Source organism: Trachurus trachurus (genome assembly GCF_905171665.1).
Source record: "Trachurus trachurus genome assembly, chromosome: 8".
Lineage (NCBI taxonomy): Eukaryota > Metazoa > Chordata > Actinopteri > Carangiformes > Carangidae > Trachurus > Trachurus trachurus.
The window spans coordinates 7925609-7944007 of record NC_139905.1 but is presented as its reverse complement, the minus strand read 5'-3'; the positions used below and the strand labels follow the sequence as shown (position 1 = coordinate 7944007).

General features: G+C 39.4%; 1 protein-coding gene across 1 annotated transcript; it reads left to right on the top strand.

Moving 5' to 3' along the window:
• The first annotated feature begins 1621 nt into the window (after positions 1 to 1621).
• Positions 1622 to 16895, top strand: tbc1d17 (TBC1 domain family, member 17). The gene is made up of 17 exons (XM_083977757.1): positions 1622 to 1712; positions 4365 to 4460; positions 4569 to 4646; positions 4732 to 4843; positions 6060 to 6243; positions 6403 to 6514; positions 7918 to 8088; positions 8668 to 8793; positions 8890 to 8993; positions 9617 to 9711; positions 9846 to 9962; positions 11243 to 11343; positions 12265 to 12364; positions 13271 to 13368; positions 14630 to 14746; positions 14864 to 14950; positions 16280 to 16895. Exons 1-17 carry the CDS (start codon positions 1686 to 1688, stop codon positions 16487 to 16489), a joined length of 1935 nt encoding a protein of 644 aa, XP_083833883.1. The 5' UTR covers positions 1622 to 1685; the 3' UTR covers positions 16490 to 16895.
• Positions 16896 to 18399: the final 1504 nt, after the last annotated feature.

The following is an 18399-nucleotide window of genomic DNA, read 5'->3' as shown; positions in this document are numbered from 1 at the left end:
TAATTATTTGAAAGTAACAGCTCAGTAAAAAAGCTTAACACAACCACAAACAGTTACAAAAAGACATAGAATAACAATATAATTTTAAAGGGGTTTTATTGTCCACCAGGGGGCAGCAACAAAAATTATACAGTATGCTTTTTTTTTATTGACCCGACAAGCAGTTATTTAAAGCAGATATCAGCTTCACGGCCGTTTCGGCTAATGCTGCGTTCAAGGCAGGCTTTTGAAACCGTAAGTTACAGCTTCAAGTCACAACTACGACTTGGTAGCGTTCCAGGTAACCCGTAGCTCGTGTTTTTACCATCCTGTTGTCTGTGAAAGTTCCCTATAACGGCCACTCGTAACTTCCGACCCGTGAACTCGTACCAGATCGAACTGGTATGACTTCACAGGAAGGAAAAACACAAAGTACGAGTTTCTTTGAACGCACCATGAGTTAGCAGCCCCCGCCCTTGTCAGGCATCAATTGGTCCTCGTGCTACGTCACCACATTCACGCGCATCCCTTGGCTGCACACACAGCCCTTCATGCCGTTCTCTTTCCTCATTGGATAACACTTGTATCCCACAAGGAAAATTTTCTCCTCGGGTTACAGCAGAGCAGAGTGACGGAGAGACTCGTGTTTAGGCTGAAATACTTCATGTAAGTGATTGCTGACGGAAAATAGGACTATTTAGGACTTATATTAACAAAAACATTCCACTGATATCTGCTTTAAACACCCAGCAACATTAGCTTTTTTTTTTTCAAATGGTGGTAGCTGACAACCTGTTTCTTTGACAGACATTTATCTCACACTATTTGAAAAAGACATGTGGATGATTTTAGAAAACAACTCTTTCATTGATCCATTCCTACAGTTCCCAAAGAACTAAGCAAATATTATGGCCACTGAATGGTAAAAAGAAAAAGAAAAAAATACTTGTAACTTGTTTTTGTTCCACTGTCCTCACCAACGAATGATTGTAATTGATTTTGTGCTATGATAATTTATTATGATAATGAAAAATAAAATTTTTATGATGTCTTGAGTTAGAGTTTACTGCCCTCCATTGGTCACAGTGAATTACTTCATTAAAAACAAACATGGCAGCACTTTAACATTAACATTACATAATATTACAGTAATAACATTACATAAAACAGTATTATGAAGGAGGAAAACGATCAACAGGCATGAATGCACTGCTGCACAGACCCAAGGGCCCAAGGTCAGCAAAGCCAGAGCGTCTGTACTGTACCTACTAAATGGCTGTTAATAATTGTTCCTAATAATTATTAGCTCAGTTAAAAAAGCACAAAACAACCAAAACTGATTTTACGCCACTATTATTTATTATGATGATTATGCTGTCTTGAATTAGTGTTTACTGCCCTCCAGTGGTCACAGAGTGAAGAATTTCATTAAAAAACAAACATGTCAGCACTTTAACATTAACATTACGTAATATTACAGTAATAATATTACATAATTATCATTTTTTACCGGGATGCTGTTGTTATTTCTCTTAGATTATCGCGTTTAAAATAATATAAAACGAAATCCGTGTATTTCTACGATCTCATTGGCTGTCGCCCTGCTACGTCACCGTTGGGGGGGCGGGGCTCTCCGTAGGCAGGAAGTGTGACGTAACATTTGTTTTGGAAGAACGGAGCAGGGGAAACTGGAGGAGACAGAAGAAATGGAGCAAACCAGCGAAGATTACAAGGTACTGACCATTTTACACATTAATACACTTGCTGTGTTTGAATTTTTTGAATAGTGACAACTTGACACACGATTCGGCTTCGGTGTTTTTGACGGAAATAGCCGAGTGTTAGCAGCAGCTGACGCTAGCTCTCCATAATGTTGGTCAGAGAAGACCTCCGTCCATAATAACACGTTGTCATCTGGTTCACACATAATAAGTCAAACTCTGCTGTGTAAAGGAGGTCGATACGTGTTTCTAACCACACAGAGACTCAGCAGCTCAGTGGCTCCGTCGATACCAGGTCAAAGAGCTAAGACCACCTAAGTTTCTATAGAGTTGTTGTTTTTTTTCCATTGTCTCTGGCCGAGTAACCTGACAGACCAGAAAGAAACCATCATGTGATGTCCTCTGTCATGTAGCAGCTCTGATGTGTGACCTCACAGCTCTGCCATTTAAACCACTCACTCTTTAATCCCCTTCCCCCAAACAGATTCAGCTTCATCTGATCTATAATGTTACTGTTAATAAAAGTCATTAATTACAAGGGCATAGGCATAACTCTGGGTTAAACATTGAGTCTCTGCCCATGTAAGGATTTGTTTAGGCAAACAAAGTCAGAGTAAAAGTCTCCTAATGCAGGGAAGAGTGCAAAACCACTAACTTTGATAAAAGGACAAGGCATATTTACCTCTTTATTTTGGCATTCCCATATGTTACAGTAGTTAAAGGTATTTCAATCATTTAAAACCATTATTCATTGTATTTTATTGTTAATCAGTTGTGGTGATTAACACGTTTATTCTGACAGGACTAATTTATCATAACACCACTTGCCACTGCAGGTCTTTCTTACCAGTCAGATGAACTAACGACACAATCTGTGATTTAGGAAGCTATGAACATAACACACCTCACCTTGTCATTAATACAATGTAAAGACCAAAATGTGATTCAGAGAAAAAAGCCGATCAGTTCTCAGATCAGCTATATCCTACCAGTACATTTCAGTGACGTCCTCCCCGAGCTTTACCTCCAGCCAATGGCAAACTAGACACCAGATAACTTCATGATATGACTACTCCTCCTTTTGACAGTTGTTTTTCTCCTTTTATAAGATACAACTACATTTAAAATTGTGTTGCCCCTGTGGCTCTTTTCATTATGTTTGAGCAATTATGACCAGTTATATTGATATTGTTATAGATTTCTTGACCCCATAAATTATACCGATGCATTAATGAAACTATAAGTTATACTTGGTCCTCATATCGAGACAGGCAGATATAGCTAGACATAGCGGAAGAGGATAGGATAGGGTTTGACTTTGTGCGATCTGAAAGATGTGGAGAACGAAATGCATTTTGTGTTAAACTGTCCATTTTATGACCCTGTCAGACAAAGACTGTTCAGTAAGCAGTGTTGGGAACGTTACTTTTAAAAAGTAATTAGTTATAGTTACTAATTACTTCTCCCAAAAAGTAACTGAGTAAATAACTCCACTACTTCACTATAATAGTAACTAGTGACCAGGGAAAGTAACTATTGTGTTACTTTTTCTTTCTTTTTTTTAAGTTTAAATATGTCGAAGAATTTAGATTTTTTTTCTCTCATTTTTAAATTGTATTTTATTGTTTTCATATATTTCACTGATCGCAATTATGGAATGCGAGTGTGTGTTTTATTGAAAGCGAGGCTGGTGTGCCTATGAAAATAGGTTACAGTGGGTTTTTTAAGTGCTGTGGCTACAAGCAAATCTCATATTGTCTCTGTACAAAGACAACAAAGACCTTTTTAAATGTGAAAACAGCGGAGACCTATTCAAGATTTGCGTTTAATAACAGGCGAAACATCGAAATTAATTTATTCATGGCCACATTAAGTGAAATTATTAACTTTACCGATTATCCATCTGATTATCTGTCCTGCTGCGAGCGCACAACAGGGTATCTGCGGATCCTTAAAAAGTCTTAAATTCATTCATTCATTCATTTTAACGCTGTTATTCCCATCACTGTCAGTAAGGTCGACCGAAAAAATGATAGCATGACACAAAATAAAAAATGTTCATTGATTCATAAGGCCTGATAACATCATTATAAAACACCAGAGTTCAACTCAAATGCTAATATTGATCTGTTGTCCATGGTAATATTTTTCTTTTAAAGGAGGGTTAAGATAAGGACAATATTTCACATCCATAAAAGTTCATGTTACCTAATAGAGTAATATTGAACACATTCACCAACCAAATAATGTCACAACATGTTATAAAGGGTGGTGAACACAATATATACAAATACGATGAAAACAGACAAGAGGAAGCAGCAGAGAAAGAAAGAAAGCAACGATAACAATCTATCTCATTGTTAAGAAACCACTGACCTGTTTTTCTATGGCTTATTTGATAGTAAACTGAATAAATTTGAATGTAAGACTTGTTTCAGGGAAATTATAATGAGGTATTTTCATTATTTATTGGGTAAATCATTTATGAAATAGTTGTGAAATGAATCCTCAGGTTGATAATGAATGTGATGTGTAATCGAAACCCTCACAGATACAATTACCACACTGACACAGTGACCTGGTCTTCTCTCATAACCTGTGTTATATAAACTTAATTTTCACATCTCTACCATGTTGTGGCCTTTCCTCTCCCCTGCCCTACAGCTGATATTTGAGAAGGAAGGCGTGTACCTCCACACAAATGCCAAGAGGAGCAACCAGGACACCACCATCCCGGGGTTCATCCGCATTGTGGAGCGGGTGAGTGAACAAGTCTGAGTCAAAACCTGATACAAAGAGAGAAATCAGGAAAGCACCGGTGTTATTTAACCAGGCCTTTGTTTTGTCTTTTGTTTTGTTTTTATTTAGGCCGGGATCCCAGCTCTAGAGTGGAGCCCCCTGGAGGACGAGGGTCGCAACGCCCCGGCCGTCCTCTACTCTAAAAAGGTGCGAACACAACACACACAGGAAAAGAAGAAACGTTTCGGTTTGTTTTGTTTTGATGGCCGTCAACTTTGTTTTTACTGATTAGGACGGAGAAGGAGGGGAGGAGGACACAAACTTTGACCCCGGCTATGAACCAGACTGGGCCGTTATCAGCACCGTGAAGAAAGAGCGAGAACACGTCCCAGTGAAGGAGTCAGGTGCTGTTCACACGTCTGTCACTTTGGGTGAAGAGTTGCGTTGTGTTGTGTTGTGTTGTTAAAAAACCCTCTGGGCTCTGTGATCACATGGCGTCTTCAAAGCAGCTGGAGCGCTGTGGTCAACTTCAGTCGAAAGTGCAGTTTTGAAACTCTCTCACAGTTTTTATTTGACTTTGATAAACCACGTAAAACTGGAGATGTGATACAGGAGCATCTCAATAGATCAGAATATCATGGAAAAGTTAATTTATGTCAGTAATTCAGTGAAAAAAGTGAAGCTAATACAAACATTATATTGATCTATTACACACAGAATGAAACATTTCATGTCTGTATTTATTTAATTTCTTTGATTTGTAATGATTACGGCTTCACATCTAATGAAGACCTAAAATTCAGTATCTCAAAAAATGTGAATATTACAAAAGACCAATTCAAAAAAGCATTTCAATCTGGAAATGTTGGCCTTCTGAAAAGTATGTCCATCTATATGCATGCACTCACGATTTGACTTGAACTGCTGGAAATAGACTTTTCCATGATATTCTAATTTATTGAGATGCACCTGTAGTTTTAAATTCATAGTACAAAAAATATTTATCTGGGGAATGGGATGGGAGCGGCAGACGTTGCATTTTTTTTTTTCTCCATATAGTTGGGGAAAAAGTGGTTGAATCAGCTGATGAATAAATCAGAGATGTCTGACATGGACTGTGTGGGGGGTTGTTATATTTTTACAATTTGGATTTGATGATGTATTTTTAGGCCAAATGTGTTAATAAAGTAGGGAACTGAGGAACAGAGTTGTTTTTGAGGTAAATTCATGTAAAACCGCTGATGCGTGTTTCCGTCGGGGGAAGTTTTTCAGCAAGCAGTCTCTGCATTTGCCTCTAAAATGACTCGGTCTCGTAACGTCCATAGCGTGGTGAATGTGCAGGTCACAACTTGTCCACCAGAGCGTTGTGGAGTTGTTGGATTGTGTATTTGATGAGTTTGATGAGGGAAACCAAGAAATCCCATTAGCCTCCGTAGCGTAGCTCTGAGCAGCTCACGGCTCTGCTCCGCCGTTCTAAAAATAGCTTGCACTGACAATTAAAAGTAACAAACCTACTGCTATGACGACAGGGATTATGGCAATGGGCCAATTTGCCAAAATGTTGAACTATCCCTTTAATAAAGGGTCAGTGACACTAAATATTCGCTGTTTCTCCTGCAGGTCAGTGGTCGTTCTCTCTGCCTCTGTCGGAGCTCTACTCCCTCCGAAGGGCGCGGTTCTCTCTGGGCAGAAACTTCCTGGTGCTGACCAGTCGGGGAGGTCACCCGCTGCCGCCGCTGCACTTCCACCGGGGAGGAACCAGGGAGCTGCTCCGCGCTCTGCACCGCTACATCATCCTGGACCAGTGAGCGTCCACACACACACACACACACACACACACACACACACACACACACACACACACAGACAGAGCTGCTTATATCTTTTGTTTACACATCACATGAGTCGGGGGAGAAAAGAAAACCATCACATAACATAACATGACTGCTGTTGTTGTCTTCAGGTCACCGGTGGACGGGCGGCTCTTTCTCGCCTACCCACATGACTCAGGTGCTCTGTCTCAGTCCTTCGACAAGCTGCACCTCCTCGACGACGGAGGCTCAGATCTTGTCTCGGTAAATTCATACTTTGATCACTTTTTTATTTTGTGTGAAAAAGAGGATCTGCACACGTGGATCAATGCAAGTATCTTTAACTCACCAAGCTTTCGGTCACTTTTTATTTATAATCACAACAAAAATAAAGCTGGGAGAAGGAAGTTTGTGATATAATAATATTTAATTGTCTGACCGTAAAAGCTTTGCTGATCAATACTGATTAACTAGTCTGGAGATCTGAATCTCTCACCACAGTCCAGTGATGGGAATAACAGCGTTATAAAATACCAGCGCTTCTTTTTTCAGTAACAAGTAAACAAAAAAGTTACTGTTTCCCCCGTTATAACGCCGTCACTTGACTCAAGAAGTCCCATCTCAAAATAATAATACACCCGTTTCAGTGTGTTCAAGCCATTTTCCGTCAGTAGAATTTCATGATACTATATTTAATATAGAAGAATTGCTAAACTCGTATACATAAATGCACATCCTGGGATTACAAATTCTATGTTAAGTGTATGTCGTGTTATATGTAGTATGTTAAATGTATGTAAGTGTCAAGTGCATGTAAATATGCATACATTGTGTGTCAAATGTTAAGTGTATGTCTAATGTATGTCAAATGGCTCCTACTATAAGCTTTAGATAGCTTCCTCAGGAGACCAATTCACATACCTAAAACTGGCCACAATATGATCTATTAAATATATTATGATTTTGTGTGTGTGAATAAAGCACTACTACTAAAAGAATATATAATATTATTGAACGGCCCCCATCACTAAACTCATGTATAGTGTCATGGGTAGGCATAGGCTGTGTGGGAATAAAGGTTGAATTTAATTTATACAAACTGTATAAACACAACATTATTATTTATCGTACTGACGGAAATTTACTTGGACACACTTTATATATACGTACTGTATAGGCTACATATTTTTTTCAGTACATCAACTAGTTGGAAAAAGGCCGTTAGTTCTAGATAAACGGGAGGTTGGGGAGGGGCGAATCCAAGTAATTTGACACAAAAAACATTGAGATCACACAATAGATACTTTTTCTAATAATTAGTTACTTTTCTAATGTAATAACTCAGTTACTTTGGGGGGAAAGTAATACATTTTATTTAGAAAGCGCCTTTCAAGCCACTCAAGGATACTTTACAGAGGATTGCATCACATACAATCATCAGTACAACATCCAAACATCCAAACACATACAATAAACTATATTTAAAACATCAGTAAAATAAAAATAAGAACAGTAAGTGGCGTGCCACAGTCACATAATGAAGTGTGTGGTCACGGTCACAGCACATGACCAGACCGGATCTCTGGTTATTGTTAGTTTCATTTTCACAACAACCTCAGCTTCTCTTCCTCTCTGTGACTCTTTCTGCTTCTTTTCCTCCCGAGCAGAGATTCATCCAGGACCCGTACGCCACCACATTCGGTGGATTCTCCAAAGTCACCAATTTCTTCCGGGCGGCGATCCGACCCCCAGAGTCGCCCCTCCACCTGCGCACCGGTCAGGAGCCCGGCGTTCCCATCCAGTCTGACGACGAGCCCGGATTCGAACTCATCACCTGTGTAAGAGAAGAAGAGACGCTCGACAGAACCGCAGAGTTTAAACACGTCAAAAAAGATGTGAATCAGTTGTTTATGCTAATTATTAATATACAAGTTTTCATTCAGGCAGCGGCTTTTTAATCCTTCCAAAAGTCTTATGGTGGGGCCTCTTTTTATCATTACGGCCTACTGCCTGAATGTGGACATTTTTAAAAGCAACATCTCCATTTTTATTCCTTTGAATTATTTATATTATACATACATTTATATATTTATCTATTTTATTTATTTATTTCTATTTTATACTATTTAATCTTCCGATTTTATTCAGTTTTCATCGACTCTCTATTGTTTTCCCCACTGCAAAGTACAATTTGTTGAGTGTAAGATAGCATTTCTTTAGTGTTTTTAATTCCTCACTGTTTAATTTTTGTGTGTGTGTATGCGAATGTGTGTGTGTGTAAATGTCCTCTCTGTTTATTTTTTATTTATTAATTATAACGTAAAGCACTCTGAGCTGCTTCATGTATGACAAGTGCGCTACAAATAAAGTTTGATTGATTTATGTTTGTTTATGTTTTTCTTTTATTTTCCCTAAAGGGCGTGGAGCTCGGTCCCAGACCAGACGTGACCCGGGGTCGGCCTCTGGACCGGTGGGAGGAGTTTCTGGACGCCGAGGGGCGCGTGACGCACCCCGAAAAAATCAAAGAGCTTGTTTTCAGAGGGGTGAGATCTCACAGAGACCGGACGGACGGTTCATCTCCTGTTTGTGTCTTTGAACCTGAGTCACACATTTTCTTTTTTTTTTTATCTCTCCTGCAGGGCGTCACTCCATCACTCAGGAAGGAGGTGTGGAAGTTCCTCCTGGGTTTTTACCCATGGAACAGCACAGCGAAGGAACGGGACGACATACTGAGAGTCAAAACGTTGGTGCTTTTATTATTTTGCTTGGAAATTTTCCCAAATCTGTTTGATTTGATTTTTTATTTAGGGATAATGTGCACTTAATTTTCACCTGTAGTCCATAAAACATAAAATACACACAATGTTTGGACATTCCCACACTCACCACATAATATACACCATCATATATATGTGTGTTTTAAAAAGAAACTACTAATTACATGTGCTAATAGCATCAAAATTGCACTGAAGAATAGTTAAGTCATTAAAATGTGGCATAAATTATACAAAGTGCCTGTGTAATATGCATGTGCTATCTAAACTTCAACAGACAACATCAATTAACACAAAAACAAAAGGAACAACCAAACAAAAAGTGCAAGCAGGAGGATAAGACAAGACAGAGTTACAAAACAGGGTAAAAAGGACAAGTACAGGATGAGAATCACACACAAAAAGGACAAAATCATAGACGGCACCACCCAAAATAATCAATGTTGGCAGGATTTTTTACTCTAAAGCCATTTTTTTTTGCAATTTAACAAAAAGTATCATGATTAACAATTTTTTTTTAAGTTAATGAGGAGTTTGTTCCTCCAAAGAAAGGGAAAGCACCACTTTTTAACCACCTCCTCTTTTTCTGCAGGGACGAGTATTTCAGAATGAAGGTGCAGTGGAAGTCGGTCAGTGAAGAGCAGGAGATGAGGAACTCTCTGCTCCGAGGATACAGGAGTCTGATAGGTCCGTTCTGCAATCTGTCCCAAAAAAAAACAAAAAACAAAACAAAAACGAGGAACAGAAGGCCCGTTGATGACCGTGTGTGTCTGTGTGTGTGTGTCAGCTGAAGTTAAACTGTCTTTGTTCCTCTGTGACAGAGCGAGACGTCAGCAGGACAGACAGACAAAATACGTTCTTCTCCGGCAACGACAACCCAGGACTGACTCTGCTCCATGATGTGCTCATGACTTACTGCATGTACAACTTTGATCTGGGTACGTTTCTCTAGAAACTATAGAGTCACACTGCTGCAGAACCAACACAGAAATCAATCAGAACAACCATATAATCTATATTTAAATGTTCATTCATGCCTGAAACATTATAATAATGATAATGATGATGGAGCTTATTTGTTTAGCCATTATAGAACAAGAGACAGATAAAAGAAACAAGATAGAAGAAAAAAACACCACCTACATGTTATTTTTGTATTTGATTTGTACGTACAAAGACCAACCTGCAGACCAAGGCTACAGTTATTGATCATTTTCATTATCAGTTACCATGTCGACTGTTTTCGTGGTTTATCTTTAGTCTGTTGGACTGAACTGTTTCCTGTTTACGACCAACAGACAAAAACTGAAACCTACTGAGTCTGGAATGATGGAACAGAAACAGAAAAACAGAAAAAGAGTGTATACAATTTGAATGAAGTTAAAGGGATAGTTCAACATTTTTGGCAAATTGGCCCATTGCCATAATCCCTATAGTCATAGGAGTAGGTTCGTTAGATTTAATTGTCGGTGCAAGCTATTTTTAAAACGCCGGAACAAACTCATCAAATACACAATCCAACAACTCCAAAACGCTCTGGTGGACAAGTTGTGACCTGCACATTCACCACGCTATGAGATAATAACAGAATGTTACCAGACAGAGTTGTTTTAGAGGGAAATTCATGCAAAACCGCTGATGCATGTTTCCGTCTGGGACAGTTTTTCAGCAAGCAGTCTCTGCACTTACCTCTAAAACAATTCTGTCTCGAAACGTTCTGTTATTATCTCATAGCGTGGTGAATGTGCAGGTCACAACTTGTCCACCAGAGGGAAACCAAGAAATCCCATGAGCCTCCGTAGCGTAGCTCTGAGCAGCTCTCGGCTCTGCTCCGCCGTTCTAAAAACAGCTTGCACGGACAATTAAAGGTAACGAACCTACTGCTATGACTATAGGGATTATGGCAATGGGCCAATTTGCCAAAATGTTGAACTATCCCTTTAAAAAAAAAGGTTTTAGGAGAGATGATGATGACGCATCAGTTCATCATATTCCTGACAGTAAACACATGTTCTTCTTTTGTCTCATACTTGGACGTAACAAAACATAGTCAGATAGGCAGAGCTGCACAAAGTGAATAAGTGAACTGTAATTCAGTGACATACACACAATACATCACAGTAAAGATCTATGAGCCTCATGAATCAAACTAATAAACAACATCACACAGTTGCACCTGCTGCAGTAAAACCCTGTTTCTCACCTTGTCTCCGTCCAGGTTACGTTCAGGGGATGAGCGACCTCCTCGCTCCGCTGCTCTTCATCACCCAGAACGAGGTGGAGTCGTTCTGGTGTCTGACGGGATTCATGGAGCTGGTGGTGAGGAGAAGAAAACGCTCTGTCGCTCTGTGTTTAGGAGTTTAGATTTGCTCGTCGCTCTAATTACGTTCATCAGAGGAGGTTTGTGTGTGTGTGAGCAGCTGCAGATGTCAGAGGAATTACAGCTCAGAAACACGCAGAGTTTGACTCAGAGGTTAAATATAAACCTTATGTGATGTGACTGTGGTGATTTAATCAGCACTTCTGGTTTAACTAAGTTCATATTTAAAGAGGAACTATGCAAGTCTGGTCTCTTTCCTTCTGTTTTGCTAACTCTCCTCCCGGCCATGTGCATTTGTTTTCAACGAAGCCGGTGAGAAAACGATCCATGGAGTGGTGGATAACGTTATTTATCATATTAATTTAGTCATAGTAATTTATTTACGGTAACCATCACAGTTACTAGGAAGCTGTTTAATTAAAGTGTTTTCAAGCAAATTTTCATCGGTAGAATTTCATGATAACATAGAAGAATACGTAATATTATTGAATGGCCCCATCACTAAACTTATTATTGTGTCATGGGTAGGCTGTGCAGTGTGAGAATTAATTGTTTATTTATTAGGATCCCCATTAGCCATTGCTTCATTATATGAGCAATGGCTATTTTTCCCGGGGTCCAGCACATACAATTACAAATATAGTAAAAACAAACTAAAACCACAGTACAATCACCTAGATATTATAAGAAATAGTTAAACAGTTTAGAGGATGCAAACTGTCATAACATTACTATTTATTACTGTTTATCGTACTGATAAACACACTTTAAGGTAAAAATGTGGCATAGTTTAGGTGAAAATCCTGCATAGTTCCTCTTTTAGTTTCACCCTCCGTCGCTCAGTGTTTCTAGAAAGTTTCCTCCGACCTCTGAGAGTCGTCATGGTGACTAACACACCTCCCTCTCCCTCCTCTGTGCAGCACCAGAACTTCGAGGAGTCTCAGGAGGCCATGAAGCAGCAGCTCCTGCAGCTCAGCATCCTGCTGAAGGCTCTGGACCCGGAGCTGTGTGACTTCCTGGGTTAGTGTCAGCCCGACGTTCATCCACTCAGGCTCCGAAAAAACGACTTAAAATAAACCTCCTGACGAGCCCCGAGGCTCCGCAGGGACGGGGATGGTCTCCTGTAGAGGAAGGCAGAAGGATGAAGTAGGACGGAAACTGAAACAACACAAAACCAGAGGCTGTTCTGGGTTATTCACCAGAATCTATGAGTTTTATATAAGAGATTAGATTAGATTAGATTAGATTAGAAAACTTTATTGATCCCCAAGGGGAAACTGCTTTGCCACGCAATAAAAACACAAACAGGAGCAGGTGGAAATGTCTGAATATATGAATAATAAAGAAGAGGGAGAGATTCACAGGAGTGAAATAGCAGTAGGTACATTACCTTTAATTATCGGTGCATGTTGTTTTGAGATCAGCGGGGCAGAGACGTGAGCTGCTCAGTGAACACAATGGAGGTGAACGGTACAGGTCCCCTGTTGTTAAATTATGTAACATTACGACACATGAAGCAAATACTCTGAACTACTTGCGCTTTTGAAATCACTCCTCCCAGCAGAAAGTAGTTCTGGCTGCATTTACCTCTAAAACAACTCTGTCTCTAATGTTACATGATTATTTCATAGCGTGGTGAATGTGCAGGTCACAACTTGTCCACCAGAGCGTTGTGGAGTTGTTGGATTGTGTATTTGATGAGTTTGATGAGGGACAGGGGACCTGAACCGTTCACCTCCACTGTGTTCACTGAGCAGCTCACGTCTCTGCCCCGCTGATCTCAAAACAACATGCACCGATAATTAAAGGTAATGAACTTACTGCTATGACTATAGGGATTATGGTGATAGGAGAATTTGCCAAAATGTTGAACTATCCCTTTAAGTTTTGATTATTACTTAATCCTCTTGTTTTTTTCTCCATCAGACTCTCAGGACAGCGGCTCGCTCTGCTTCTGTTTCCGCTGGCTGCTCATCTGGTTCAAGAGAGAGTTTCCCTTCGAGGACATCCTCACTCTGTGGGAGGTGAGTGGATGAAACTCAGCCACACTAATGTTTTTATAATGTGAAAATACACTGAGATTAAAAACTCTTCACTGCTTTTAACCATGATCTCATGTCGGGAAGTGACGATTAACGGAACTTGATGTTATCCATTTATTACCATATATTCTTTTTATTGTGTAACTTTGTAATTACATATGCACATCTGTACAATCCAAGCTGTTTCCAAATGCATCTGCACAGTCCAGTCAGCAGCGTGAGGATACAAAAGGTCCAGGAAAACAAAAACACATCATTACATGTTTACAGTCTTTATATAAAACAGAGCATGGTGTAGAGACAATGAAATCTAAGAAGCGTTTCTGATGCTCCAGATAAAAACAAACTCAGTGTTCAGAGGAAGAATTAGAGTTGGATCGAACACCCCACTTCTCTTCAACAGATTTGTAAAATACTTAAAGTTTTATGTTTGTTCTTTTTTATTTAAAAGGGACAATTCATATAATTTCAGTCAATAAAAAGCATAAAACTGATCTTTTGTCCCTAGATGGACTCTTAACATGTACAGTGTAATTAAAGGAGTCAGTTTTCAGTATCATAAAACCACAACACACTGCAGAAGTTTACTTAAAAGTTTTAGTTTATTTTGATAGGGACAATTCAGTTTGACATAGTTATTTATAGTTTATAGCAGCTGCTAGTTCTTCACTCCTGTCACTAGTTGAGCTTTTACATGTGAAACAGAATTAAATGATTCAATAGCAAAAACAAAACTCATAACAGATCCACACACAATTAGATAAAAACAAACACAGCAACAGTCGACAAAGAGAAAGAGAGTAAAGTTAATAAATGTATAGTTTTTAACTCAACTCAACTCAATTTCATTTATATAGCACTTTAAAACAACCGTAGCTGAAAACAAAGTTCTGTACATAGAGACGTAAAACAATTAAAGGCAATAAAATAAATAAAACAGACAGAAGAATAGTTGTTTCATTGTTTTTAAAAGCGATTAGAAACAATAAAACAATACATTAAACAAACCATAAAACACAAAAACTAGAGCAGAGTCTCATGCGGAGTTGAAAGCCAAGGGGTAAAAATGGGTTTTAAGACGAGTTTTACTAGTTTTTAGTTTACATTTAATTAATTGATCAAAGTAATAATCGTTTTACTGTGTGTGTAGTTTCTCTCTCTGCCAGATGAGGGCGACAACAGTTCAACATGAGGATCAACCTCAGCTCCTCGTCGTTGTAACGTCCTGTTGTTTCCTCCTCAGGTTCTCTGGACTCGACTCCCATGCGACAACTTCCACCTGCTGATCGCCTGTTCGATCCTGCAGTCTCAGAGAGGAGAGCTGATCGGCTCCGACCACGACTTCAACACCATCCTGAAGGTTTGTGCTGCTGCTGCTGCTCCACAGACACATACACACACACACACACACACACACACACACACAGACACACACACACACACACACACTGAGACTCACCGTCCCTGTGACCTGCAGCACATCAACGAGCTGACGATGCGGCTCGACCTGCAGACCGTTCTCCGAGGAGCGGAGGCCATTTACCTGCAGCTGATCCAGTGCAAGGTAACAAGTTTATTTTATTATCTGTCTGTTTTCATTCTGTTCCAAAGTGGAAATAGAAGTGAACAGGAAGTGATCTTGTTTTTGGCTCTGCTTTAATAACCACAAGCAGGAAATTCATTAAATATTCATGTATATAAATATAAATATAATATTTGTGAACAGTCATGAGTTTTGTCTCCAAACTATATAACTTTAACGTCCAGAATTGAAACTGGCTCTTAAAACACTTATCTGTTTTAATGTTAAAGCTGATCAACACGATATGATCACATTTGTTTTAACATGTATCTAATATTAGCTGATAATGAAAATGTCTCCATTTAAAAAAATATATATAATTATTTACATATATATATATTTTTTTATCTTATTTTATTGTGTAAAAACTGTATTTTTTCTCTTTCCACAAGTTATAACTGATATTTTATCTTATTTTATTAAAGCAGAAGTAAGCGATCCGGTCGTTTTGGCTAATGCTGCGTTCCAGGTAGGCTTTTGAAACCGTAAATTACAGCTTCAAGTCACAACTTACGACTTTGTAGCGTTCCAGGCAACCCACTCGTGTTTTTCCGACCTGTTTTACCTGTGAAAGTCACTATAACGGCCACTCGTAACTTCTGACCCGTGAACTCGTACCAGATCGAACTGGTACGAGTTCACAGGTCGGAAAAACATGAGTTACGGGTTGCCTTGAACGTACCATAACGTCTTGTCAGCCGATGGTGTTAGCAGCCCCCGCCCTCGTCATGGATCTATTGGTCCTCGTCCCTACGTCACCACATTCACTGCATCCCTTGGCTGCACACACAGCCCTGCATGCCGTTCTCTCTCCTCATTGGATAAAACTTGTAGGATACGAGAAATGTTTTCTCCTCGGCTCAGAGCAGAGCAGAGGGACTGAGAGACCCGTGTTTCAGACCAAACACTCTATGTAAGTGATTGCTGTCGGAAGATATAACTATTTAAGACTTATATTAACACAAAAATATCGCTTACTTCTGCTTTAATATTAAATATCTATGATTAACTCAGTTATTATTCTATTCTGTTTATCGACACCAGTATTTTTCTGAAACAGTTCATTTGTTAGTTCAGAGGCTGAAATCTAATTCAGGCTTTTTTTTGCTGTTTTTTCTAACTGAAAAATCTTGAAATTATAATGAATTTGCTGCGTTTCAGTAAAATCAGGAAACATGAAGGAGATTTAGAAACAAAGATGATTTAACCATGTTACTATGCATTGATCTGGATTTTAACCTCCTCTTCCTCCTCTTCCTCCTCCTCCTCCTCCTCCTCTTCCTCCTCCTCCTCCTCCTCCTCCTCCTCCAGGAGCTCCCCCTGAAGGTGCAGCAGGTCCTCGGTCTCTACGTCCCCTTCCCCAACTCGGAGGACGACAGCCCCGACTCTCAGTCCAGTGAGACGCAGCGTCTCCTCAGTCGACCTGCGGGAGGAGGAGGAGGAGGAGCCACCGCCGCCACCGCCACGGGAGCCACCACCTCCTCCTCCTCCTCCTCCTCCTCCTCCTCGGCTCGTCCTTAAACCTTCTCCTCATCGTGTCTGAAGAACTCTGTAACTGACTGTGGGTGACGGACGAGGACGACGACGCCGTGTGAAGACGGACGTGACTCTGACTCGTTTTTATTTTATTGTTCTCATGAATGTTACGACCCACTGTGTTTGACACTAGAGCTGAACCTGCAGCGCTTTCTCCTCCTCCTCCTCCTCCTCCTCCTCCTCCTTCTCGTTTGTTTACATCTCTCTCTCCTCCATCCCTCCGTCCTCCGGCGACGCTGCTGTTTCACCTCCTCACCGGTCGTTTTATATCAGAGTTTGGTTTAGATTCTCCCCGCCGTCCCCTCGTCGCCATCGTCATCGTCGATGTCGTTGTTGATGTCGTTGTTGTCGTGGTTGTTGTCGTTCCTGAAAAGGGAAGAAGAAGAAGGAGGACGAGCGTTAGTACTGTACGATGCCATTCCAGCCCTATGCAACGTCTCTGCATGCCTTATAGTTCACACACGCCGTCGCGATATTTTACGCCTTGTAATTATCTGTATAATGTCATATAACGTTTTCATCCGCTGAGAGTTACCAAATAAATGGTTGAATCTTAATAACTCTGGTTTATTGTCTTGTTGTGTCTTGTTCACAGTCGGGACCTGTTTATTTACTCAGTTACAGTTACAGTTCATTTTTACTCCACTAATGACAACACTTTATAAAATACAGTAACCAACCTCTGTGTGTTTGATTTCAAATATTACTTCCATCTAAACTTGTCAAATGTTTAGATATCTGAATATCTGTCCGAGGCAGAAAGAAAAAACAAAAAACTGGAAAAAAAAAAGAGAGAGAGCAAAGATCAGATATAAAATATTTCTTGTGGCAGTTTCTTTTTTCTTTTTCTGTCCTGTCCTGTTAATTATTTCACAACCTCACCAGATCCATGTTGTATGGAAGCCTGTTTCAGCCATAAAGTCGAAATTATGAGATAAAAAAAGGTCAAAATTCAACTTTTTATCTCATAATAATGACTGACCTGGGGGTTATCTATTTTCTTTTGCTGGAGGAAACAGAGCAAAGAGCAAAACAACTAAACTGTGTTAAATAATGAAAACATTTTTGTATTTTTCTGTTTGTTTTATTGAAGAAAACTTTTGAATACCAGATGTTTACATCACTGCAGAACTACACAGTTAATCATAACGTCATAGAAATCATAGTACGACCAAGTGCAACATCTAAATCACAGGAGCAGCATTTATTTATTTATTTATTTATTGATAAAGGTAAAATGTGTCACATTATATCACTTACAAAACATTTTCATGAGTCAGTCTCAGATCTATAATCCTCTGGCCGTAACAATGAGTCATTGATAATCTGTCACCTTTGGATTTAATGGCTCATCAAACAAGTTAGTTTTGTTAATGAAAACGTCTCCATCTTTTATTTGAATACAATTTTTTTACACATATAATTTTTAAAATCTTTATTTCATTGTGTAAAAACTGTATTTTTCTCGTTCCACAAGTTATAATTGATATTTTATTGAGTTATTATTCTGTTCTGTTTGTCGACAGTGTTTTTCTAAAACAGTTCATTTGTTGCTGCAGAGGCTGAAATACAACTCAGGCTTTTGTTGTTTTTCTTCTGTTTTTTTTTTTGCTTTGTTGTTTTTTACAAAGATTTTAAAGACCAAATTGGTGAAAGTGTAAATAATTGATCACATGATGAAGTCGATGAAACTCTGATTGGTTTTATATGAAAACCAAACAAAAAGAAGAAGGGTCAGAAGAAGTGAGAACGTGTGATTATGGGATCAAACCGATGAATGATAATTAGTCCGGTGTCACAGTAACATCTCTGTGTCTTCACTTGTGAACTGGGTAAACTTTGCCCTCCTCCCCCCGCGTCTCCCCCCTCCTCCCCCCTCCGCCAGCAGGTGTCTG

What these genes read in the sequence shown, in the direction of transcription:
- tbc1d17 (XM_083977757.1), top strand. Translation starts at nt 1,686, where the DNA reads ATGGAGCAAACCAGCGAAGATTACAAG. An exon ending in AAACCAGCGAAGATTACAAG is followed by an intron (nt 1,713 to 4,364) that starts GTACTGACCATT and finishes CCTGCCCTACAG; the next exon opens with CTGATATTTGAGAAGGAAGG. An exon ending in GGAGCTGTGTGACTTCCTGG is followed by an intron (nt 12,365 to 13,270) that starts GTTAGTGTCAGC and finishes TTTCTCCATCAG; the next exon opens with ACTCTCAGGACAGCGGCTCG.